The 25,403-nt window shown below is 44.3% G+C and overlaps 1 protein-coding gene across 1 annotated transcript in view; it reads left to right on the top strand.

Moving 5' to 3' along the window:
* Nucleotides 1-25,403, top strand: part of LOC147729701 (dynein axonemal heavy chain 17-like) — a 1,258,223-nt gene that overhangs the window by 248,031 nt on the left and 984,789 nt on the right. Inside the window, exon 17 of the mRNA XM_086954021.1 lies at nt 24,650-24,901. Coding sequence (XP_086810147.1) covers nt 24,650-24,901 — 252 coding nt within the window. The remainder of the gene's footprint in view (nt 1-24,649; nt 24,902-25,403) is intronic.

The raw sequence follows: 25,403 nt of genomic DNA, 5'->3' as shown, positions 1-25,403 counted from the left end.
AATGCTTGCGCAGAGTAGGGGATGCATCGTGATCCTTACCGGTGCGGAGGTAATGCGTAGATTCTTGGCCTGCGGGCCCGTTGTGGTGCGCAAGCGGCGCCTTGATGCGATGTGATGATCCGGTTGCGATGCGAGAAGATGGCGCCCTTGAAGCAGCAATGCGATGACGATGCGATGACGCCCTGGCAGCTTTGCGACGACTCTGTACTTTGGAGCCGCGACAGGCCCTGCGACACGCTTCTCCAGTGATGCAATGGCGACTCTCACAATGGCGTCACTCTTCTCCGGTGATGCGACAGCAGGCAGCTTCGATGAACACACGCTTCCAGGGAGATGCGGCGAAGGCTCGCATCTCCCGCGATGCGACAATTTCAGCTGCGGCAGCGACACGCTTCCTTTCGGTGCGTTGTGCTTCCAGGTCCCAGCGAGACGCAAGTGTCTGGAGTCAGAATTCCCAGCATGGAAATTCAGTGGGGAGCTGGAGGTGAAGTCTTTTGTCCCTGAGACTTCAGAAGGAGGCAAGCACAGTTCAAGCCCTTGGAGAATATTCTGTAGATGAAAGTCCTTACAGAGTTCCTTCTCCTTTCCCTTGGCAATGAAGCACTGCAGGCCAACCCAGCAAACAGCACACTGGCAGAGGGGCAGTACAACTCCTGCAGCTTCCAAGAAAGTTAACGCCGTTACCTGCTCCTGCTTTAACACTCTCCGCATGCTCCGTAAGATCTTCCGCTGGATCCCCACTGGAACTAGGAAAACGGTCACCCAGGCCCTCGTCACCAGCCGTCTGGACTACGGGATCGCCCTCTACGCTGGAACCACCGCCAAACTACAGAAAAGACTCCAGCACATCCAGAACGCCTCAGCACGACTCGTCTTGGACATCCCCCGACACAGCCACATCTCCGCCCACCCACCTGAGGGACCTGCCCTGGCTTCCCGTCAGCAAAAGGATCACGTTCAGACTCCTCACCCACGCACACAAGGCTCTCCACGACTTGGGCCCCGAATACCTCAACAGCCGCCTCATGTTCTACACGCCAACCCGCCAGCTCCGCTCCGCCAGCTTCGCCCTCGCCACCGTCCCACGGATCAGCAGAACCACCACTGGAGGAAGATCCTTCACCTACCTGGCGGCCAAGACCTGGAACACCCTCCCCACCCACCTACGACTCACCCAGGACCATCTCTCCTTCAGGAAGCAACTCAAGACCTGGCTTTTCGAGCAGTAGCAGCCCCCCCCCCCCAGCGCCTTGAGACCCTAGCGGGTGAGTAGCGCGCTTTACAAATACTCTTGATTGATTGGTTCTTCTCCTTGGCAGAAAGGTTTCTTGTCCAGAAGTGATCTAATTTCTTGGGATCAGGGTCCCAATATTTATACCCCAAAATCCTTTGTTCTCTGAAGGCAGAGAGGCCTCTGCCTAGTCCAAACCAGTTCCTGAGCACTTTGTTTACATGACTCTCTTCTTCCTTTCACTGTGCATGGCAGAGACATCAGCTACCCCACAGGAGGCGGAGCCAGCACGGGGTGGGGGGGGGGGAGATACAGCTCTGGAGCACTCTGTTGACATGATTCCTTCTCTCCTTTCACAGTGCAGGGCAGAGACATCAGATTAGCCATAGGAGGTGGAGCCAGCATTGTAGAGGGAAGGCCCAGCAACTCCCCCTCTGATCTAGATGAAGATCTCTCTATTCAGCACAGGGCTGCCCCAGACAGTCTCCTGGAATCCCCAGCCCTGTCACTCACAAACCCAGACAAGGAACACACAACCCAGCAGAGGCAGGCATGGATATTTAGGCAAGAAAATGCCTACTTTCTAAAAGTGGTATTTTCAATCACAGAATATTAAAAGCAACTTTACTAAAATATATATTTTATTATGCTGAGTTCAGGCATACTAAATCTGAATGTTCCCTGAGTCAGTTAGGATTATAAGAATGTAATAATCAAACTGCCCATTCTGGTCTATGAGAACAGGTAGCCTTCAATAGTGAAAAACGAAAATGGCTGTAATTCACTATTAGAAAATTCTACACACATCAGAGCATGTCCTACCTTATACTTACAATGCACCCTGCTATTGGGCCTACCATAGGGGTGTCAAACATGAAGCAAAGGAAAGGTTTAGGGACTGGCAAGTGGGTGCACTTGGCCAAGTCGACTTGGCAGTGCTAGACTGCACACAGGCCTTGCAATGGCAGGCCTGACCAACACACTCTTAGGGCTGCTTCTGTGGGTGGCACAATCAGTGCTGCAAGCCCACCAGCAGCATTTGATTTACAAGCCCTGGGCACACATGGTGCACTGTACTAGGGGCAGACAGATAAATCAAATAACCCAATCATGGAATAACCAATTAGTACATTAATTTAACATAGGGAGCACTTGCACTGTGGCACTGATTAGCAGTGGCACAGTGCCCAAAGCATAAAACCAGCAAAAACATATCAAAACCGAACAGGCTATCCGTCAAGATGGAAGGAAGACTCACACCAATGATGCCAGGTCTAACAGGAATGTCTCTTTGAATCCGGGACTTGCCCAGCATGCATATGTGCCCACCTATTTAAAGCATGTTTTGCTATGTTGAGAAGTTTTACTTTATATCTGCTTTGTTTAGTAATGAAAATAAATAATAATAGGCTGGAATTTTGAAAGCTTGGCCAACTATCCATGCGTTAAGAATCACATGGCCTCGCATATATTATTTATCCAGTTCTTCTTTCCGAGTTTAAGAGCACAAGGTAGACTTATAAACTGACATTTCAGGTTAGTAGTGTGGTAACTAGTTTGCCAGTTATCTTTATGGTGTAATGTATTGATTATGGATTTGGAATTATCTATCAATCAAAGTAGAATTTAGCGTTTTATAATTTCTGCCACCAGTTACTATAGATATAAGTGAGTTAATTTGGTCCGGAACAAACATTTCTATGTCAATCCATATTGTTTACATAGTGCCTAAACTTTGGAAGTATTAAGATGTTTTTGTCCATTGTAAGATAATGGCCTTTTTGCGTGGTCACCCGTCCACCCCACAGCTTTTGCTGGAGCACTTGGAGCCGTTGTTCAATCCCTAGTGAATTTACTCTGAACCATTAAAACGTGTACAATTGGCTAACCCCTGATTTGCATTTTTAACTTATGTTAAGTGCCTAGTGTATGTTACTCAGTGAACCCAGGACCTATAAGTTAAATGTCGCTAGTGAACTGCAGCACCTAGTTCCACCACTAAAGTGACAAAGTAAAAGCATGAGTTCAGGCAAGCCCATGCAGTCTGAGTGTGCAGTTTTAAAACTGCAAATGCAGCCTGGCAAATTAAATTTCTTGCATGGCCTAAACAGTTCTTTTAAATATTGGTAAGTCACCCCTAATGTAGGACCTAAATACCCATAGTGCAGGGTGCATGGTATTTAAAAAGTAGGACATGTGTTCTTAAATTTTCCTTGTCCTGGCAGTGAAACATCCCCAAAGTCGTTTTTCAGTGTGCTAAGGATCCCTCTCTCATAGAAAGGCAATTTATAATGCACATATGCAGTTTGGGAAAAGCTAGAATAATTGTTCAAGGACTCAAATAGTAGTAAAAAAGTGTAATCCGATGGTCAAGTCAGACTTTAAATCACTAATATTAAAATGCAATTTTTAGAAGGTTCTCATTTTCCTAACTAAAGCATCTAATACCCTTTTCGGAGTTAACCCCCAGCTGTCATCTGGCAGTCTGCTGGGAGGTGTGACTGGCTCCCAGAAAATTGAAAAAAGGGCCTTGGCTGAAAGGAGGTGTGACCTACTGTAAAATGTAATGTAAAAAGGATTTGTAGAGCGCTGCGTTCACCGGACGGTTTCTTGGCGCTGAACACTAACCCAGGAAGAGGCAGAGAGGGGAGAAAGGAGAGCATTATGTAGAGACACCGCGGAAAAGGTGAGTTTTTAGGAGAGACCGAAAGTGAGGGTAGGAAGAGGAGAGTCTGAGGTCTAGAGGTAGAGAGTTCCAGAGTGAGGGGGCCAAGAAGGAGAATCTAAGGCCTCCGTGCTTTTTTCGCCTGAACCTAGGTGTCTGGAGAAGGGCGTGATGGGAGGAACGGAGGTGTCTGGGGGGGGGCGTACGGATGAAGAAGAGAGGAAATGAAAGAGGGGCCGATACCGACCAGGGATTTATGGGTTAGGCAGCCAAGTTTGAACTTGCAGCGTTCCGACACACGAAGCCAATGAAGGACTTTGAGGAGGGGACGGACGTGGTGATGTTTTGGCTGACGGTAGATGAGACGGGCGGCCTGATTCTGGATTAACTGAAGTCTCTTTATTTGGTATTGCGGAATGCCTGCGTATAGGGCGTTGGCGTAGTCAATCCGGGAGATGACTAGCGCCAGCAGCGCCAAGGTGAGAGCTTCAGTGGTCAGGAAGTGAGCTATTTTCCGGATTTTTCTGAGCTGGTGGAAGCAGGAGGATACTGTGGCACTGATCTGATGGTTCATGGAAAGATCTTGTGAGATGTAGACCCCTAGGCTTTTTACTTTTTCGGCGGGAATAGGAGGGGGGCCGAGGGAAAGGGGCCAGAAGGTGGAGTTCCATGGATTGGCTGAGCCTCCGACAAGAACGAGCTCCGTCTTGTCGGGGTTAAGCTTAAGGTGGTGAGCGCCCATCCAGTCGCTGATGTGGCAGAGGGTGGACTGGAAATCCTGGGCCGCTTCCTGCGAGTTAAGGTTGAAGATGAGCTGGATGTCATCTGCATAATTAAATGCAGTGACATTCCTTCCCCGGAGGGAGCGGATCAGGGGGGTAAGGTATAAATTAAAAAGGAGTGGAGACAAAGACGAGCCCTGCGGGACTCCGCAGGTGAGTTTCATCCTATCCGCCGAGAATTGGGAGATTCGAACAGATTGGTGGCGTTCGTCAAAAAGGAACGAACCCAGTCAAGGGCCGTCCCTCCAATACCAGCCTCCTTGATACGGTCGACCAAGATGGAGTGGTCGACCGTGTCAAAGGCTGCCGACAGGTCCAGGAGGATTAAGGCTTGGCTGGCATTAGAGTCAGCACCTCTGCGGAGTTCCTCCATTACAGAGAGAATGACCGCCTCGGTTGAGTGGGCTGGTCTGAACCCAGCCTGTTGAGGGTCCAGGAAGTTGGAGTCCTCAACAAAGGAACTGAGGATGCTGGTGACATATGACTCAAGTACCTTGCTAAGGTAGGGAAGGAGGGAAATGGGACGGAAGTTGACCATGATTGTAGGATCGGCGCTGGGTTTCTTCAAGATGGGTACTACTTCCGCGTTCTTAAACTGACTGGGAACCTCGCCGAGCAGAAGGGAGTTGTTCAGGAGGGCCAGTGGAGGGGTGGGACAGGCTGAGACGGCAGCCCGGAGAATCGCGGGGGGGCAGCAGTCTGTGGGGGAACCAGAGGAGACTTTATTAAGCAGACTGATGAGGACTTCTTCTGATATCGGGGGGAACTGAGTCAAAGATTGAGGGTTGACAGAGGGAGCAGCCTCAGTTGAGGGTGCAGCTGGGGGAGTGGAGGAGATGCTATTTTTGATTTTGATAATTTTTTCTATAAAGAAGCAGTTGAGGGAGTCACAGAGTGCTTGAGACGGAAGGGGTTTGAGAGTTACCCTATCCGGGTGTGAGAGCTCGTCAACGATTGCAAAAATGTCTTTAGATTTCTGCGAAGAGTTAAGGATTTTGGTGGAAAAGTAGGCAGTTTTTGCAGCTGATATGGCTAGTTTGTATTCTCCCAATAATTTTAGAAAGAGTTGTTTCTTTACAGGGTCATAGTTTCTGCGCCAGCGGCGCTCGGGCTGGCGGAGACCTAGTTTTAAGGTTTTAAGACTATCAGAAAACCATCGATGTGCGTCGTGGGGGCGCTTGGATCTTATTAGTTTAAGGGGAGCAACCTTGTCGCTGGCCTGTTCTAGCCAGTCGACTAGTGCAGCTTCTTGGGAGTCGATGGGGCCTAGAGTAACCAAAGCCGAGGATGATAAAGAGGTGAGAAATAAGTCAAGGTCTGCTTTGTTCCTCACAGGATGGCCTGGACGATGTGCTCACCAACAGTACAAGCTTCATAGGAACATCCACTGTCACAGGCAGATGTAACTCACACCTAGGTCCTGACCCCTGCCATTTTTCAAATATCCATAGTGGCACAAATCCCAGTGGGAGAGCCCTGTTACAGAACTAGTTTGCTGGAGGAGTTCCTCATTTCCCTAGACAGACTGCAGGGGTGTGCCCAGAGCCCTGACTGGGGGAAGACATGTTTTGCCCTGTAGAAGTTTCTCAGAGTAGGGCACTGTGGGATTGCTTAGGGCCAAACCCTCAGGAAGTGATGTCAAAGTGGGTAAGGATGCCCCTGGGAACTTTTTCCGTATTAGACAGGAATTTTCCTCACCCACAAACTAGTGCCAGGCATAAAAGTGGAACTCTTGGATACCTTCTTGAGTGCACTGTTGGACTTGAGGAAGACAGAAGACGGACTGTGTTAGAAATGGGGTTTCTGGTTGGTATAGTATACCTGTCCTAGTCAGGGTAAGTCATTACACAACCTAAATTATCCTTTGCTCACCCTCTCGTAGCTTGACACAAAGTAGTCAGGCTAAACATAAGAGGGAATGTGTAAATTATTTTTGCAATACTTAAATGGGGAAGTGTGGCTCAATGGTTAGCGGCAGACCCTGATGCAGAGGTCTGGCCCGGGACCAGGGTTCAATACCCGCCTCGGCAGGTCTTGGGCTCAATTTCCTCGGACCTGATAATTCTCGCCTCGGTGCCTAATCTAATCATGGGTCCCACTCTGCAACTCTGGGCAATAGCTTGCCTAATCTCCACAATGGCCCCAACAGCGCTGGGATGCCTGGCTTCACCTTGGGGGTGCCCAGGAGTGGACATTTCACAGGGAAGAAGCCAGGAGGGGTTCCTAAGCGGTATACAGACAGTGCCGGGACACTTCTGTTGGAGGTAGCTGTACGCTTTACAAATGCTGGCATTTACATTTAAATAGTAAAACAGATACACCACCATAAAAAGACTCCACAACAGTTTAGAAAAAGTAAGTATGCTTTTATAAATAAAAGAAGATAAAAATGATGAAAATCCAATATGTAGAAGTTGAGATATGAATTCTAATGGAATAAATGTCGAACTAGAGCTTAGAAGCAAATAGCGCTTAAAGGGTTTATTGGTTGAGCCGGACTGGGACAAAGTCAAGAGTTCAGGCTGACCGTGAGGGAGCACTTGCTGGATACAGGGACCTCCTTAGGCCCCATGAACAAAAGTATCTTGATCCTAGGTTCGGGTTGACAGAGTTGCGGTGCATGCGAGCAATGATTCATGATCCCAAATGCTGCAGCGACAATACGACTAGGGCCATGGACATTTGTCCCGGAGTGCGGCGGGTCTGAATGTGATGTGGCGGCTCCAGTGCAATGCGCTGATCCAATTCTAGTGACCGTAGACGATACATCAATAACACTGCAGCAGACCCTTAGGTTCACGTCCAAGGGTTGAGGACTGGGTTGGCACCTCTTGGCAGGAAAGACTCACAAGCAGATGAGCCCATGGGTTGGAAAAAGAGAGTTCTCAGTATTTTGATTCCCTGAGACTTAGCACCAGGAGGCAAGCCAGCAAGCCCTTGGAGTCACTCTGGGTTAAGGTCAGGCAAGTCCAGTCCTTCTCACACAGGCAGAGAGAGAATAGCAGCAGCAGGGCCACACAGCAAGGCAAGAGTTCAGCAAACAGCAGATCTGGCAGAGCGGCAGTCCTATAGCATAACACACAGCGGTACCTCTTGTTCCTAAAAGAGGGGTCAAAAGTCCAGATGATTACTACTTTGGTAGGGTCAGAGACCCTGTACTTATACCCAAATGTTTCTTTGAAGTGGGCGTGGCTTCAACAAAGAACCTTTGAAGTCCACAAGGTCCTTTGTTCCCAGCCCAGGCTCCAACCTATCAGTAGGGACTAATTGGCCCTTTGTGTGGGGTTAGGCCACTACCTATTGAAGTGCAAGTGTCAGCCCTTCCCTCCCATGTGCCCAGATAAAAGAATGCAGATATATGTAGATGGGCATTCAGACACACCTAGCCTTCCTTTGTTTGTGGCTGTCTAAAGTGAAAGCACAAAGTGTAGCTGTCACCCACCCCAGACTTGTATTGGAGGCAGGATGCAAGGCACAGAGAGCTAAAAGCAGAGAAATGCCCATTTTCTGAAAGTGATATTTCTAAAATAATAATGTTAAATCCAACTGTACCAGTAAAGATAATTTATCAGTATCATTCCAAACATAACAGCTACTCCTTTCTGATCAGGAGTTACAGCTTAAAGTTGTGTTAAGGAATTCCCACTGTTACCCTATGAGAGGAGCAGGCCTCACAGTAGTGAAAAAGAATTGAGCTATTTGTCACTACCAAGACATGTAAAACCTAAGAGTATATATGTCCTACCTTTTACTTTAACAGCACCCTGCCCTTGGGGCTACCTATGGCCCACATTAGATGTGAAATAAGTGTAAAAAATGGAAGTTTAAGGCTTCGCAAGTAGCTTTAAAAGCCAAGTCAAAGTAGCAGTAAAATGCACACGCAGGCTAGGAGCCATGGTCAAGGGGCTTCTTGTGTGGGTGGCAAAATCACTGCTGCATGCGCTCTAATAGCATTTATTTTACATGTCCAGGGTACATGTAGTACACTTTACTAGGGACTTATAAGTAAACTAAATATGCCAATTGGGGATGAACTAATATCACAATGTTTAGAAGAGATAACAAAGGCCCTTTAGCATGGTACTCAAAAGAAATTTCGAAAACAAAATATTGAGAGGCAAAAATATTGATTTTATTTAATTGCTAATCAATTAAATGTTAATTTTGTAATTTGATTTTTTAATTAAGTTAAGTTTTAGGTGCGGGTTGTGAGGTTGGTGGGGGTATAGGGTGGGCAGTAAATTAACTATAATTATTAATGAAACATTTTTAATTATTATTGATTATTTAATTTATAATTGTGTAAAGTGTGTTATTTTATTTAATTTATAATTGTGTAAAGTGTGTTATTTTATTTATCATCTATATTTTTTATATGAGTTGTTTTTGTAGGGTTAAAAATGGTGAAGGAAATTAATGATAATGAATAATTAATGTTAATGAATAATTTTTAAATGATATTTAATATATTTTGTAAGTTATGTATCAGGTACATGTTGAGTTTGTAGGGGTAAAGGGTGGGAAGTTAATTAAATATAATTATTTTATTATTAGTTGTAATTACTTCTTTAATTGATAAATAAATAAGTAAATCAGGTAAATAATATAATTTTCCAATATAGTAGGTGTATTTTATTCTATCTGTAGGGATAAAGGGTGTAAAGTTAATTAAATATAATTATTTTTTTGTTGTTAACTATTATCGTTTAATTGATAATATTATAATTAATACAATTTTTAAGATATATTTTAGGTGTGGGTTGTATTTGTAGGGGTAAAGGGTAGGAGGTTATTTGAGTAGTATTAAATGTCAAAATAGTTCTTTTTTTAAAAAAATGTGATATTTTGTATGTTATGTGTAAATTGTGTTATTGTTTTTAATTGTAAATAACATTATATTTGTTTGTTGTTATTATGAGATTATTGTGTGGTATTTTAATTATATGAATAATATTTTTTGTAATTTAATCATTTAAATTATTTATTCAACATTGTAATACAAATGTATTTTTTTTATATTTCTATTACTTGTTATTTAATGCAGTTGTTGAAATATTTTATTTGTTTGAATATAATTACTCTTTCTTTACTGTTGCACAGACTGGAGTGGGAATAACAAGTTTTACCCCTCCGCAATCCAAAGTTTTACCCCTCCGCAATCCAATGCTTTCTCTACTGTTGCACAGATTGGAGTGGAAGTAGTACATTTTACCCCTTCCCAGTTCAACACTTTCGCTACTGTTACACTGATTAGAGTGGAAATAGTCAGATGTTACCCCTCCTGAGTCCTACCCTTTCCCTACTTTTGCACTGACTGGAGTGGGAATAGTGAATTTTACTCCTCAGCAATCCAACACTTTCCCTATTGTTGCACTTAGTGGAGTCAAAATAGTAATTTTACCCCTCCTAAATCCAACGCTTTCCCTACTGTTGCATGAACTGGAGTGGGAATATTAAATTTTACCCATTCTGAGTCCAATCCGTTCCTTACTGTTATACAAACTGGAGTGGGAATAGTACATTTTACCCTTCCTGAGTCCAACGCTTTCCCTACTGTTGCAGATATTGAAATAGTAAATTTTACTCCTATGCAATTCAACACTATCTCTATTGTTGCACTGAGTGGAGTGGGAATAGTAATTTGTACCCCTCCTGAGTCCAATGCTTTCCCTACTTTTGCACAGACACGTAGTGGGAATAGTACATCTTAAACGACCTGATTCCAGCCTTTTCTCCACTGTTGCACAGACTGGTGTAGGAATAATAAACCTTACCCCTCCTGAGTCCAACGCTTTCCCTACTGTTGCACAGACTGGAGTGGAAATAGTAAACATCACCCCTCCTTAATCCAACACTTTACCTACTGTTGCGCTGACTGGAGTGGTAATAATAATTTGTACCCCTCATGAGCCCAATGCTTTCCCTACTGTTGCACGGGCTGGTGTGGGAGTAGTAATATTTACCACTACTGAGTCCAATGCATTTATCCTTCCTGAGTCCAACATTTTCCCTACTGTTACAGATAATCGAAATATTCAATATATTTTTAATAAAAATGTAATTGTTTTATATTGTTTACTTTTTTAAGTGTAATTAAACTTGTTTGCTTTTTAAATTATTTCCAGTTTATTTGTTACAGTTTTTAAATTATATATATATATATATATATATATATGTATATGTGCTTTAAAGTTCCAACCTAGAAGGTGCTCTCAGTCCGCAAAACAACACAACACCGCTGTAGTCTTCAAGGGTGTTTATTTAACTAACAACATGTTTCAAGGCTGTCCGCAGCCGAAACATGTTGTTAGTTAAATAAACACCCTTGAAGACTACTGCGGTGTTGTGTTGTTTTGCGGACTGAGAGCACCTTCTAGGTTGGAATTTTAAAGCAATTGAATTACCGGCTCACTCGGCCGGCATTGGTGCCACCTCCCGAGGGGCCGCAGTCAGCGTTCGAGAGCGGACTTTGGAATTCATATATGTATATGTATATATATATATATATATATATATATATATATATATATATATATATATATATATATATATATATATATACACATATACATATATAAATATATTTTAAAATTTTACAACAAATATGTAAATTATAATACAAATTCAAAGTATAACATTTATAAATAGTGTGTCATTATTTAAATATTTGTAATTTTAATTACTGTTACATAGTAATATTTTTGTTTATTAATTGTAAGTATATATATATATATACATATATATATCCCAAACAAAGCTGCTTCTCCTGCAACGCTGTGACCCATAGGAAAGTGGCGTACACTCCGGTGAAGCACGCCGGTAATTATTAACTTCAAAGCAAATAATGATATTTGTACGCTCTCAGGAACCACACAACAATCCAGAAGTATTAATTCTTCGGTTTATTCACACAACGCGTTTCGGCGACTTGCCTTGATCACGTGTGATAAGTTTGTGTGAGAAAATGTGCTTTTTTAAAATAAAGTTACACATACATCAAAATAAATGTAGGACATACAAATTCACAAAAATGCGTTTTGGCCATCTTGTAACGTCTTTTGTATAAATGGAATATGAGCTTTCCACACTGTTGACTAATGTCCATTATGTGAACAAGCCTGAGAGTGGCCTCGAATATATACAACATGACATAGATATTGTGATGTTGTCGTTGGAGTTGACCATACATCATAATCAATGTTGGAAATGTAGGATATATATATTCACAACAAAGCATATCGGCCATCTTGTAACGTCTTTTATAAGATTGTTGAAGAACATGGGCTTTCCACACTATTGACCAGTGTCCAATATGCTAACATATATAATCGTCAGCAGGAGAGAACCTCGAATATGTGCAGCATGAAGTAAATAATAAACATGCGACATAACAAATATAAAAATTATATATAGGTCATCTACAACGTTTCATAAATTAATACGTTATATTGCTAGTTAGTGTCCTACGTAAAATCAAGAAATACTCCTAATTTCAGTTTGTATGAATTATTGACAAGTGTCGGAGTATTACGTAAACACTCAAATTTAGGTTTCGGGTTTCGTATCTACAATATTTAACAGACGGGCATAGCCCAGCAAGTTCTAATACTGTATGTAGGCACACTGTAATTATGACCACCTAGAAAGCTTCAATTGAATACATGATTTGCCGACATTTTCATAGATTATTACATTTGTATACGTGTAACTTCTTTTGTGCTTAATTGTGAAATATAATAATAGCTGACCGTAACCCTATGTGTCTACGAATGGATGAACAGGAATAGGAGCCCGTGATGGTGAATCAATTCATGGTGGGAAACCCTCTCTGTTCTCCTGTAAAAAAAATACACAAAAGACCAAATTACAATTAAATTAAAATGTTTCTAGCACAGTTATTAACATGTTCATGAAGGCATTATTATTTTAATCCTGAACCACTAGATCTAAGGCATCCACTGTGTTCCACTTCGGATGTCGTTACTATGTGTATGAAGTGCTTCGATTAGACGGGGAAACTCAGTAAAAATGGGGCTAAATATGTGTGTTGTCTCTATGAGCCCTCTTTAAGATGTACTGCTAATTCTTCGTCCCAATTCAGACCACCCGGATGTTTACTTTGGAAATTGATTATATGTCTGGATTCATGCTGTCTGAGGGATAGTAATCTGTCTCCTCCTCTTGGACTAGCATGGATTTGTTCAATCAGCTTATAACTTAATAGATTAGCATCCGAGTAGTGCTTATCTTTAAAGTGTCGTGCCACAGGGTACTTAGGGTCCTGGTTGGTGGTCGCCCTTCGATGTTCTAGTACCCTTTTTTTGGCAATACACTTGGTACTGCCTATATACCATAGTTGACAGGGGCATTCTATAATATATATAACATAGCTGGTACTGCATGTGAGGAATTGTGTAATCTTCCTCCTGACTCCATTGTATGTCAGTTCACTTTTGTATGTGCTGTTACTGCAAGCTTTGCAGTGACTGCATGGGTAAAAGCCCTGTAGACCATGTTCAGTGTTGTCTGGATACTGTGTGATGTCATTTCTAGCAACCAAGTCTCTAATGTTTAGGTTGCGTCTGTACGTGATACTGGGTCTGTTCTGTAATTGACTGCCTATGATGTTATCTTGTTTTAAGATGTCCCAATGTTTGGCAATCACACGTTTAACCACCTCTGATTTTGCATTATATGTAAGTATCACTCTTGTAGTGTCATCAATCTCATCAGTTTGTATCTCTTGATTTTCTAGAGTTAGTTTTATGTCCACTTGGTCGGCCCTCTCTATTGCTCGTTTGATGACCCAGTGTGGATATCCTCTTTCCTTGAATCTGCCTGCAATGATATCCCTCTCTCTGGTGTATGCTTCATTAGTGTTAGTTTCTTTTTGCCCTCAGCAGCTCTCCATAAGGTATGCTCCATTTAACTACCTCTGGGTGACTGCTGAGGGCATGCAACACACTGTTTCCTGCTGTCTCCTTGCGAAAAAAGAGGTGCAGATTTGGTTATTTTTAATCTCAAGGTTAACATCTAGGTACTCAACTTTTTTATTGCTGATAGTTCCAGATATTTTGATGTTATATTTATTGGCATTCAGGTTGTTCACAAATAATTCGGCCTGCTCTTTGCTACCCCTATAGACAATGAATAGATTGTCTATATAGCGAAGCCAGACCACCACCCTTTTGAAATCTTCTCTCAGGGTGACACTGCCATGGATCTCTTGCTCCCAGTATCCCATAAATAAATTAGCGAAACTGGGAGCAAAGCAAGAACCCATGGCAGTCCCATTGATCTGCCTGTAGAGGGCGCCATTAAATGAAAAAATGTTGTTCTTTAGACAGAAATCAATCATAGACATAATCATTACATTGTGTTCAAAAAACCTCATAGGTCTGTTACACAGATAGAATTCGCATGCTTCTAGTCCCTGTTGATGGTCAATTATAGTATACAAAGAATGTACATCAAGCACCATGAAGTTTAAGTCCGTCTCCCATTTCAAATTCTCTATCTTGCGGAGAAAGTCTTTGGTATCCCGTAGATAGCTAGGTAATTGAAGTACATAGTCTCTAAGGAAGTGATCCACATACTTAGAAATGTGTTCACATACACTTCCTATAGAAGAGACTATTGGGCGCCGGGAGGTTGGGTCTTATGTTTATGTAATTTTGGTATCAAATACAGTATGGGAAGGATTGGATGATCCTTTTTCAGGTAACAATATTCCTCCCATGTGAGTAGTCCTTTATCTCTCCACATGATGAGTTTGTCCCATATTTCCGTTATACTAGTACTGTATACTGATCGCATTATTTTTACATAGAATTTCGTATCTCCTAGTTGACGCATAGCTTCAGAAATATATTCATCCCTGTTGAGGATCACAATATTGCCCCCCTTGTCTGCAGGGCGATTGACAATGGAAGGATCCTCCTGCATAGATTTAAGGGCTTGTCTTTGCTTAAGTGTCAGATTATTGGGTAAACTGGCCTTGGAATTAGTTCTACCTCCTTGTTGTATTCTCAGTTTGGTCAACTCTTTGACAATACACTCATGAAAAGTATCAATGTTATCATGGGGGAGTGTAGGTATGAATGTAGATCGTATTTTGAAATCGGTTTTAGCAGCTGCTCCCACCTCAAAGCCTGCATTTCTAAGTATATCAACTGATGCTGGCTGTGTGTCCTCTTGTTCTAGTGATGCATCCAATTCGGCAATCGCTAAGAGATTATCTACATCTCCTACATTAACATCATTACTTTTGTCCCTCAGTGGATGATCTGTGTTGGGTCCATGTCCCAATCTTTTCAGTTTATGCCATTTTTTCAACTTGATCTTACGCACAAACTTAAAAAGATCTATACGTGTCTCTGTAAAGTTGAAATTGGCTGTAGGGCAAAATGAAAGACCTAAGCACAAAGTACGTTTTTCTAATTCACTGAAGGGTCTATGTGAAAGATTAACCACTGTTCGATTTACCATTTCTGTATCCATCAGTTTGCTTTGTTGGAGCGAGTTATACATTTTCCCATGGCTCCCTTTCCTCTGTCTGTATTCCCAGCGTTGTTGACTTCTTTTTTTGCGGTTTCTTCTTTTTTTTGTTGTTGTGATGTTTGCCCTCTGCCTCGTCCCCGACCTCTCCCTCTGGGTTTCTGTGGGGTGTCCGCTCTTGTTTTCTGTCGATCTTTTTGCATCACTCTGAACTCGTCTAAAAAATTCACCTGTTTATGTATACGATCTTGTCCTGATGCTTGTTCTTGTGAGGCATCAGAGTCAGTGTTGCTTATTACCGGGATCTCCATTGATATGTTCGAGGCTGCTGCTCCGACTTTCTCATTTCTTTCCGCTCTATAGAGATGGTCATATTTTTTACTAAAGGTAAGGATTCTTCCGCTTTCACAGTCAGCGTAGTCCCTATTCATTTTTCGTTTTCTCAATTTGATATCCTCCTCATGTTTGGTCAGACGTTCTTTCATTTGCTCCATTAATCTTTTCATGGTGGTTTCTTCCACCGACGATTCAATCTCGTCCATGATAGTTTTTATCTGCTTTAATAAGTCCTCTCTATCCTCCCACGCATATTTGATGAGGATTTCCATCATTGTTTTCGAACTTTTTGCAGAATGATTTGACTAGTCTTGTAACATGTTGGGATTAGGTGACTTGTAGGTTGGAGTGATAAAAATCCTCAATCCTTTTGGTACCATCGATTGGGCCACATAATTTTGTAGGGAAATCGCTTCACACCATTTAGATACTTCCGTACGTCGCAGTTTTTCTAGTTTTTTTAGTTTGTCCTCCATGGTGTTAGTTGTTACATTGGTACCATTGTTCTTATTGGGAATTGAATTTCCACCTGGTTTTCTGCTGAACAAAGCTTGAGCAGCAGCCCGTCTAGTTGCCTCATCATCCATGATAGTGCCACCGAAGTCCGGTTATTATCGTAGAATTGTGGTTGTTCCCCTCCTGTAAATATCAAGAGTTCTTTCTGCCGGTAAAAAACGCGTGTCTTTTTAGGATAATCAAATGTCGTGATAGCAGTTTAGCTACTAGTTGCAACTTGTATTATTGTCTCTGGCGGGGATCTTGGTTTGTACGTTCTAGTACAATTATATCCACCCAAAAAGTGACTAAATCTGCTTCAGATTATTCCTACGCATAAACACACTAGCGACCCACTTCCCACAGGTAGTTTCCACACACACCCCCGTTGCAACAACAATCCAGAAGTATTAATTCTTCGGTTTATTCACACAACGAGTTTCGGCGACTTGCCTTGATCACGTGTGATAGGTTTGTGTGAGAAAATGTGCTTTTTTTAAATAAAGTTACACATACATCAAAATAAATGTAGGACATACAAATTCACAAAAATGCGTGTCGGCCATCTTGTAACGTCTTTTGTATAAATGGAATATGAGCTTTCCATGTTCTTCAACAATCTTATAAAAGACGTTACAAGATGGCCGATACGCTTTGTTGTGAATATATATATCCTACATTTCCAACATTGATTATGATGTATGGTCAACTCCAACGACAACATCACAATATCTATGTCATGTTGTATATATTCGAGGCCACTCTCAGGCTTGTTAACATAATGGACATTAGTCAACAGTGTGGAAAGCTCATATTCCATTTATACAAAAGACGTTACAAGATGGCCGACACGCATTTTTGTGAATTTGTATGTCCTACATTTATTTTGATGTATGTGTAACTTTATTTAAAAAAAGCACATTTTCTCACACAAACTTATCACACGTGATCAAGGCAAGTCGCCGAAACGCGTTGTGTGAATAAACCGAAGAATTAATACTTCTGGATTGTTGTGTGTTCCCGAGAGCGTACAAATATCATTATTTGCTTTGGAATACATATATATATATATCTATTTTTGTCTTTGATATTAGTGTATAACAATATTGTTAATTCAATATTTATGTCATTTACATTATAAGTTCAGGATGACAATATTTTTGTGTTTGATGTCAGATGTTGCACTACTGGTCAGACTCAAATAGCTTGATTGTCCATACCAGGTAATGACGCCGAAGGCTTGAAGGGGCCAGTCCCTGAAGCTGCTTGCGGCCCGGCACGCACCGTTGAGGTTGCCTGGTCGATCTCGCTCCCATTCCCGGTCGAGAGGAAGGTCCGAGCATAGCTCCGGTGGCTCGAAGTCCTCTTCGTCAAAGTTGTCAGGTAAGAGGCATCACGAGAAGTCGAAGCGTGCTTCCACTTCGCCCTGTCCACCAAGTGATGAGATGGAGAAGCCTCGGCATTCTAAGCCCCATTCCGGTGAGTGGGCACCTGGGTTGACTCCACATCTCCCTCTCTTTCCGGGGATGGGAGTGACCCACACCCAATTCAAGGAGTTTTCCTACCCCATGTGCACCGTGTTTGGGTGGCCTGACCCTGCAGGCGCGCTGCCGGGCCTGAAGAAGCCGTGGGCCAGAAGTCAAGCCAAGACACCATCCCCTCCTACACAACAAATCCTTCCTAGTCTGGTTCTTCATGATCACGAGCATCTAGTGATTGGCAGGATACGCCATCACCTCCACCACTGGCTAGACATCACGTCAGACAGGTGGGTGTTGCAGATAGTCTGAAGGGGATTTTCTCTCCCCTTTGAGACTACCCCTCCCTCTATGCCTCCAACTCATGACCAGCTGACAGAGGATCATCTTGGTCAATTCAGCGAGGAAGTCAAGCCTCTCTTGGCCAAGGGAGCTGTAGAGAGGGTTCCTGGGCCAGAAATAGGCTGTGGTTGCTATTCACGCTATTTCCTGCTTCCAAAGAAGGATGGAGGCCTATGTACTATCTTTGACCTCAGAGCCCTTGTAGAAAGGTAGGAACCTTTTGCATGGTTACTCTCACTTTTTGCCTGGTGTTACTGTGGTTTATGACTAGTCTGACTGAGACCCTGCTAATCAATACCCTAGTTTCTGTGCTTCATCCCTAAACTGGACATGGTGAGTACTTAGCTACACTCCAGATTGGATACTGGTGTACCCTGATAAGTCCCTAGTATATGGTACTAAGGTACCCAGGGCATAAATATACCAGGGGTCTCCCATGGGCTGCGGTATGTATTATACTACCCATGAGAGACCACTCAAATTATGACTATGCCATTGCAGCCTGTGCGAGCTGGTGCTAGCTGCACATACGACAAATATATTCTTCCATATATCTGAGATCACTACACTTAAAACCTACAAGTCATCCCTAAGACAGGCCTTTCGATCCTGAAGGCAAGGTGCTGGGTCCAGGGCTCCCCTACAACTTTCAGAGTCCATTCTCCCAGGTTGTATGTGAATCAGCCATAAAGACATTTAGATTAGCCATGCGTCATTACACGATGAGCATCTCCAAACTGGCTGTAACAAACCCTGTCATGTTTGGTATCCAACATGCCAAGGTGCGTTGGTGCCTCTTCTGGACACTGACCCCCTGGCTCTCGACATCCAACATGGGACAGCTCATGAACAGCTCCTGGTCTTCCACAGCATAGCCTCATCCGTTCAGCTTCGACTTTAAGGGCACCGCCAACCATCCTGCATCTTTCGACTTTGGTAGGCATTCGTCTTCCGTGCCTCCTGGTCACTCCTGAGTGGCATGGACTCTGTCCCCTCTGCTTGCAGGTACCTCCCATCTTGAATCCACCATTTGGTTCCACCGGACTCCTTTGTCTTCTTCTCCAGCTGTATCTTTCCTGAATTCCTCTATTGTGGTCTACAGCAGTTTCCGACGTCACTTGACACCTATGCACCCAGCTTCCCTGGTGTAGGTATCCTGGTTGCTGAGGTATTCACAGGTGGGGTGACTCTCTAACCTTCAATCCTCCACAGGGTTTCTTCAGGGTCCACAGGGAAGGCTCCTTTTCCTTTAAAAATGGAACCGTGAGTTACCCAATGACTTGTATTGCTCATGCAGTTGTGTATACACACTGCACATGGCCTCCGTGGGGTTCCTGGGTCCCTAACCCGTCTACGTCTTCTGGGTCCAGTTTCAACTTGAGGTGATGGATTTAGGCCCAGATCTCTGTACTGGGGTGAATATATGACATTGTTCTGCATTCTGTTCATCAACTGTTGTCTTTGCATTTGTCACCCCGAGTGGGACGGGTATGTCAGAAGTGAGTCCCGTGCTCTCCATGCCACTGGAATCAAGCTATTCTGGCTGATGAGGGCTGAAAGCCCGAAACCGGTCTTAGGATGCTTGCTTCCAGTCCAGGCAGGACCTGGCTTGGCAGTTCGGACTGGGCTGTTCCCATCGGGCACAGGGTCAAGACTGATTTGCATATGGCTGGGTTCAAACTAGAATGGCATGGTGATCGAAGAAACAATGGACTTGGGCCCAGATCTCTGTACTGGGGTGAATGTATGACATTGTTCTGCATTCTGTCCATCAACTGTTGTTTTTGTGCATTTGGCACCCCGAGTGGGACGGGTATGCTTAGACTTGAGTCCCGTGCTCTCCAAGTCACTGGAATCAAGCTATCCTGGCTGATGAGGGCTGAAAGCCCAAAACCGGTCCTAAGATGCTTGTTTCCATTCCAGGGAGGACCTGGCTTGGCAGTTCGGACTGGACTGTTCCCATGGGGCACAGGGTCAAGACTGATTTGCAAATGAATACAAGTCCTGTGCACACGTTTTCAAATTACTTGGTTCTTCAGTCAGAACCCGATGAGTTAGACAAAGTTCAAGAAATGAGGTTGAGATCCAGTGATGTTAAATGTGAGTTTATAGTTCAATCTTGATCAGTACATACGAAATACAACTAGTCGACATGTGTTTCGTCACACCGTGTGAAGGATGTGACTCTTCAGGGTTGTTGGATTCACAAGGATAACGTAATGACGTGCAGGTCCGGTGAGAATCAAAACCTAGCTGCGTGGCGAGCAGAGGCAGATTGTATCTTTCAGGTGAAGTACACCTCTGTTTGGCAATAGCTGCCGATGAGTGAAAACCTCAGGACGGTTGTGTCCACGGTAGCGTTCAGAACGTAGATCGAGGCACGGCTGTGTGCAAATGGCGGTAGCGTCCAGATCCAGGTAGCGGATTCCAGTCCAGGGAGGACCTGTCTTGGCAGTTCGGATTGGACTGTTCCCATCGGGCACAGGGTCAAGACTGATTTGCATATGGCTGAGTTTAAACTGGAATAGCATGGTGAGTAAAAAACAATGGATTTAGGCCCAGATCTCAGTACAGGGGTGAATGCATGACATTGTTCTGCATTCTGTCCAACAACTGTTGTTTTTGCATTTGTCACCCCGAGTGGGACGGGTATACTCAGACGTGAGTCCTGTGCTCTCCATGCCACTGGAATCAAGCTATCCTGGCTGATGAGGGCTGAAAGCCTGAAACCGGTCCTAGGATGCTTGTTTCCAGTCCAGGGAGGACCTGGCTTGGCAGTTCGGACTGAACTGTTCCCATGGGGCACAGGGTCAAGACTGATTTGATATGGCTGGGATCAAACTGGAATGGCATGGTGAGCACAATAACGCTGGATTTAGGCCCCGATGTCTGTTCTGGGGTGAATGTATGACATTGTTCTGCATTCTGTCCATCAACTGTTGTTTTGGCACCATATACTAAGCCAGCCTCTCACAGCCCTCAACTACTTCCTAAAGAGAAATTAAAGTTGATCACTCTGGCTCAGGTACTGTCTGCCCTAGACCCAGGAGACTGAATGGTAGCACTCGACTTGCAGGACGCCTATTTCCACATTCCCGTGCTGCTGGTCGATCGTCGCTGCCTGCGCTTGACAGTGCTTAAGGAGCACTTTCAGTTTGCTATGCTCTCCTTTGGCCTCACCAGTGCCCCATGGGTGTTCTGCCAAAGTGATGGCAGCTCACCTGCAGAGCTCAGGGGTGCCAGTCTTCTGCTATCTCGACTACTAGTTGTTGAAGGTGGGCTCGTCACAAGCAGTCCCATCTCCAGACTATGGCAAGCCTCTTGCATTTGCTGGGCTTCACTATCAATGTGCCGAAGTCACATGTGACTCCCTCTCAGATGCTCCCCTTCATCAGAGCAGTTCTGGACACAGTGCAGTTTCGGGATTATCCTCCCGAACGGCAAGTCCAGGATATTCAGGCTATGAAACTGATATTTCAGCCTCTATACTGGATTTCTTTGAGAATGACTTAGAGGCTGTTGGGCCTCATGGCCTCTTGCATCCTTCTTGTGAACCATGTCAGATGGTACATGCGGGCACTGCAATGGGACCTGAAGTTCTAATGGGCTCAGCAATGGGGAAATCTCACCGACTTGGTACAGATCTCAAAAGGCACTGCGAAAGTCCTACGGTGGTGGCTGTTAAACCACGGACCTCTCTCCCTTCCCCATCCAGACCTTACAGTATTGATGGATGTGTACCTTCTGGGATAAGAAGGAGATCTGGGAGAGGTGGAGATCAGAGGACTCTGGTCTCCAGTGGAGGCCCGGCTACATATAAACCTATTTGAGCTTCAGGCTATCTGGCTGGCACTAAAAGCCTTTGTGCCGTCCATCAAGGGGAGGCTGGTTCAGCTGTTGACAGATAACATGACCACCATGTGGAACTGCAACAAGCAAGGCGGGATGTCAAGAGGCTTTGTGTCTCTGGACTTGGCTGGAACAGCAGGGCATTTCCCAAGTGGTTCAAGAGTCGGGCCGGTTCTCTGAACGCCAGAGTGGACGAACTCAGCCAAAGGTGCCTAGCGGATCATGAGTGGCATCTCCGTCCGGGTGGGGCAAGGGCTCTTTCAGTACTTTGGAGAGCCTTGGTTAGATCTGTTCACCTCCATAGAGAACGCGCAACGTCAGCAGTTTTGTGCGATGGAGTTTCCAAGGCGGCTCTCGCTCGACGTCGCTTTTCATCATGAGTGGAGCTCCAGCCTCCTATAGACCTTTCCATTCATACCACTCCTTCCCAGAGTGCTCAAGAAGATGAGGAGCAACCGGACACAAACATCCTTGTGACTCCGGACTGGTCACGGAGAGTCTGGTATCCTGAGTTTCTGGTAATGGGCATTGATCCTCTGACCAGGCTAACCCTTCAGGAAGATGTCCTGCTGCAGCAGCAGGGGAGGGCTCTCCACCTGAACCTGTCCACTCTCTGCCTCCTTGCGTGGAGATTGAGCAGCGACAGCTGACAGCTTTTGACCTTCCTCCCGAAAGCTGTGAGGCTATTCTGGCAGCCAGGCATCCCTCCACGAAGTCGGTATGCGCCTGCCGATGGTCCACATTTTGTAAATATTGTACAAAACTGTCTATTGACCCTCTATCTGCATCTTTTTCTGATATCCTCCTGCTCGTACTTGCCATAGCCCAGCAGGGCTCTGCTCTGGGCACCTTGAAGAGCTATCTTTTGGGCCTTTCCTCTTTTCATTGGCTGCATGATCAGCCTTCTCTTTTCAAATCCCCTCTGGTGCAGAGAGTCTTGAAGGGGTTAACCCACTTGTCCCCCCCCCTTCACATTTTATTTTGCCACAGTGGAATCTTAATTTAGTTCTCACTTTTCTGATGTGTGCACCGTTTGAGCCGCTGCACAACTGCCCTTTACAGCTGCTCACCATTATAACAGCCTTCCTAGTGGCAATATCCTCTGTCAGGAGGGTTAGGGAACTGCAGGCACTGCCATCACAGCCTCCTTACCTGGCTGTCTTTCCAGATAAAGTGGGGCTCCCACAAGGGCATCTTTTCTACCTAAGGTGGTAACACCCTTTCATATGGGGGAGTCAGTTACTCTACTCACTTTCTATGCACCTCCACACCCTTCCAAGGAAGAGAAGTGTCTCCATTGCCTGGACCCAAAAAGAGCGTTATCGTTCTACCTCAATATAACCAAAGAGTTTCAGGTGGATGACCAACTTTTTATAGAGTACCTGGGTGCAAAGAAAGGGTGTGCTGTCCAAAAGAGGACTGTATCCTGCTGGGTTATCCTCTGTATCAAAATCTGTTATGCCTTAGTGAAGAAGGCTCCTCCTGACGAGCTTAGAGCCCATTCCACCAGTGCAAAAGTGGCCACCACGGTTCTCCAGCGTGGTGTTCCCATGTTGGATATCTGCCAAGCAGCCACATGATCATCTTTGCACATGTTTGCCAGACACAACTGCCTGGATTCCCAAGTTTGCAGAGAAGTCCTGTTTGGTCGCTCCGTCTTGCAGAATTTCCTGGTTTAAACCTTTCCGCAGTCCCTCCTCTGGGGATGGCATTGCTTGGGTATCTGTTCAAAGATAAGGAATCTGCAGCCAGATGTCTCTATCAGATGGACAAGTTACTTGCCTTCGGTAACACCTTATCTGGTAGAGACATGATCTACCCGCAGATTCATTACCGACCTACCCTTCCTCCCCGCAGTGCGGATTGGTTCTAGTGTCAAGGGCTTTTCCTTTTAGGGCCCTAGTTGCCTTGTTTAACAAACCATGGTGAGTCACTTCATGGATCCGAGCTTCTGCCGTGGAAAGTTTTGAAAAGTACTGACGTCAGCGCACTAGAGTGGTGGTTATATCGATGGCACGGACATCACAATGACGACGAACCCGATGCCTAGGAAGTCACGTGGAGTCGACTGACCCCACCTACCGGCACCCAGGTGTGCTGCTATCAAAAATCTTCTGGATTCAGCCTGATGCCTGGAAGTTCAAATGTAAGGAATCTGCGGCTATGTCATGTCTCTGCCAGATAAGGCGTTACCAATAGTAAGTAACTTGTCTTTCTAGGTAAATGAGTCATGGTCCATATTTCTCCAAATCAGCAACCCAGCTGGTATCATCAGTGTGTGTGGGCAAAAGCTTCTGGTAAATACTGATCATATTTGGGGACAACCAGGAGCCCTTCAGCTCCCAGTTAGATATAGCCTGTGATGCCCAAACAACTTATTGTTTTATCAGTGAAATCAAATTATTTAGAAAGGGTCTGAATCAGCCCAGCGCATCATTTGCTGCTCCTGCTACTTCATGTGCACTGCCCCGGAAATTCTCAATCAAGGGCTCTTAATTAATATTCATAGACATTAGAATATCTACACACATGGTATTTCGGAGATAGTCTATTTTCAATTAATACAATCCCAATTCAATTGATACAGAGCGGCTGTTACAGATAAATAACTGTTTGTTCTTGTGGTCCACCATATCATAAATGGCAGTTGTAGTGCAGCTGTATTTCTGTCCATTGTTGTTATCCTCTTACGTCACGACTCAGTCTCCATGCCACTTCTGGAATTGAATGGTAAGTGGCTCTCAATCCATAGTCTGTGGAATTCCAGATGTCTGTATTCTGCTTGAAATTGCTTTTACTATAGTAGGAGTCAGTGGACGTGCAAAAAGGTTGCTTTAATTAACTCCATGAAATTTCCAACAAGTGCTAAGGAATTGCTGGAATACAGTCTTCTCAGGGATGGTATTCTTTAATTAGAAACATTTTTCTTCCATAATGAAATCAAACCTTCCCCTTCTCAATTTCTCCCTAACAGTTGCATCTGATCCTCAGCCCGAGCCAGCCATTGTTTAGTAATATCATTGAAGATGAAGGTGGACTCATCACAACATCATCAAAGCAACAGGAGTTCAATTTTGTTAAAAGAAATGAGAAGGCAGGCAACCAGCTCCATGCTCTTGATGGGTACCAGCCGACGTTTGACATGTCCGGTGTGCAGAAGCTGCTGATGGAAGCAATGCGGGAGTACAACAAAGCGAATCCAAGGATGAGCGTTACTTTTTATAAGGTTAGAAATCATGTGTTTCATACAATTCACAATATGGGGTCAATATTCTCAGAACATATAATTAAGCTCATGCTAATAGTTTCCCCTTTAATAGTTAATTTGAGAAACATCACAGCCACAAGTCTTCATATGTAGGCAACATCACTTCCACGTGCAAACATATCAACAATACCTCTTCTGTTCCTGACTAGGCCTGGGCGGTGAACTTCACTCTACACTCCGTTCACGGAGTTTGCTGAGTTGTCTGCACTCCGCGGAGCTCTCAGAGTGCAGAAAACTCTATTTCGCAAGCGCGTGCTGCCCCTCAGGTAGAATTTCTAGCCGAGCGGCAGGAATACCAGAACTAACTGCAGTTCGTACTGCACTCGCGGAACTTCGCTGAGTTTTTTTGTAACTTCGCGGAGTTCTGCGTATCAAAACTCCACGAACTCTGCCCAGGCCTACTCCTGACAGAAATTGCCTTAAAAAGCAGATCCTCACACCAAATATGTGTACGTTGACT

The sequence above is a fragment of the Lissotriton vulgaris genome, chromosome 2_1 (genome assembly GCF_964263255.1).
Source record: "Lissotriton vulgaris chromosome 2_1, aLisVul1.2, whole genome shotgun sequence".
In the NCBI taxonomy this organism is placed as follows: Eukaryota; Metazoa; Chordata; class Amphibia; order Caudata; family Salamandridae; genus Lissotriton; species Lissotriton vulgaris.
The sequence above is the reverse complement of the archived record's forward strand: the minus strand, read 5'-3'. Positions and strand labels throughout refer to the sequence as shown.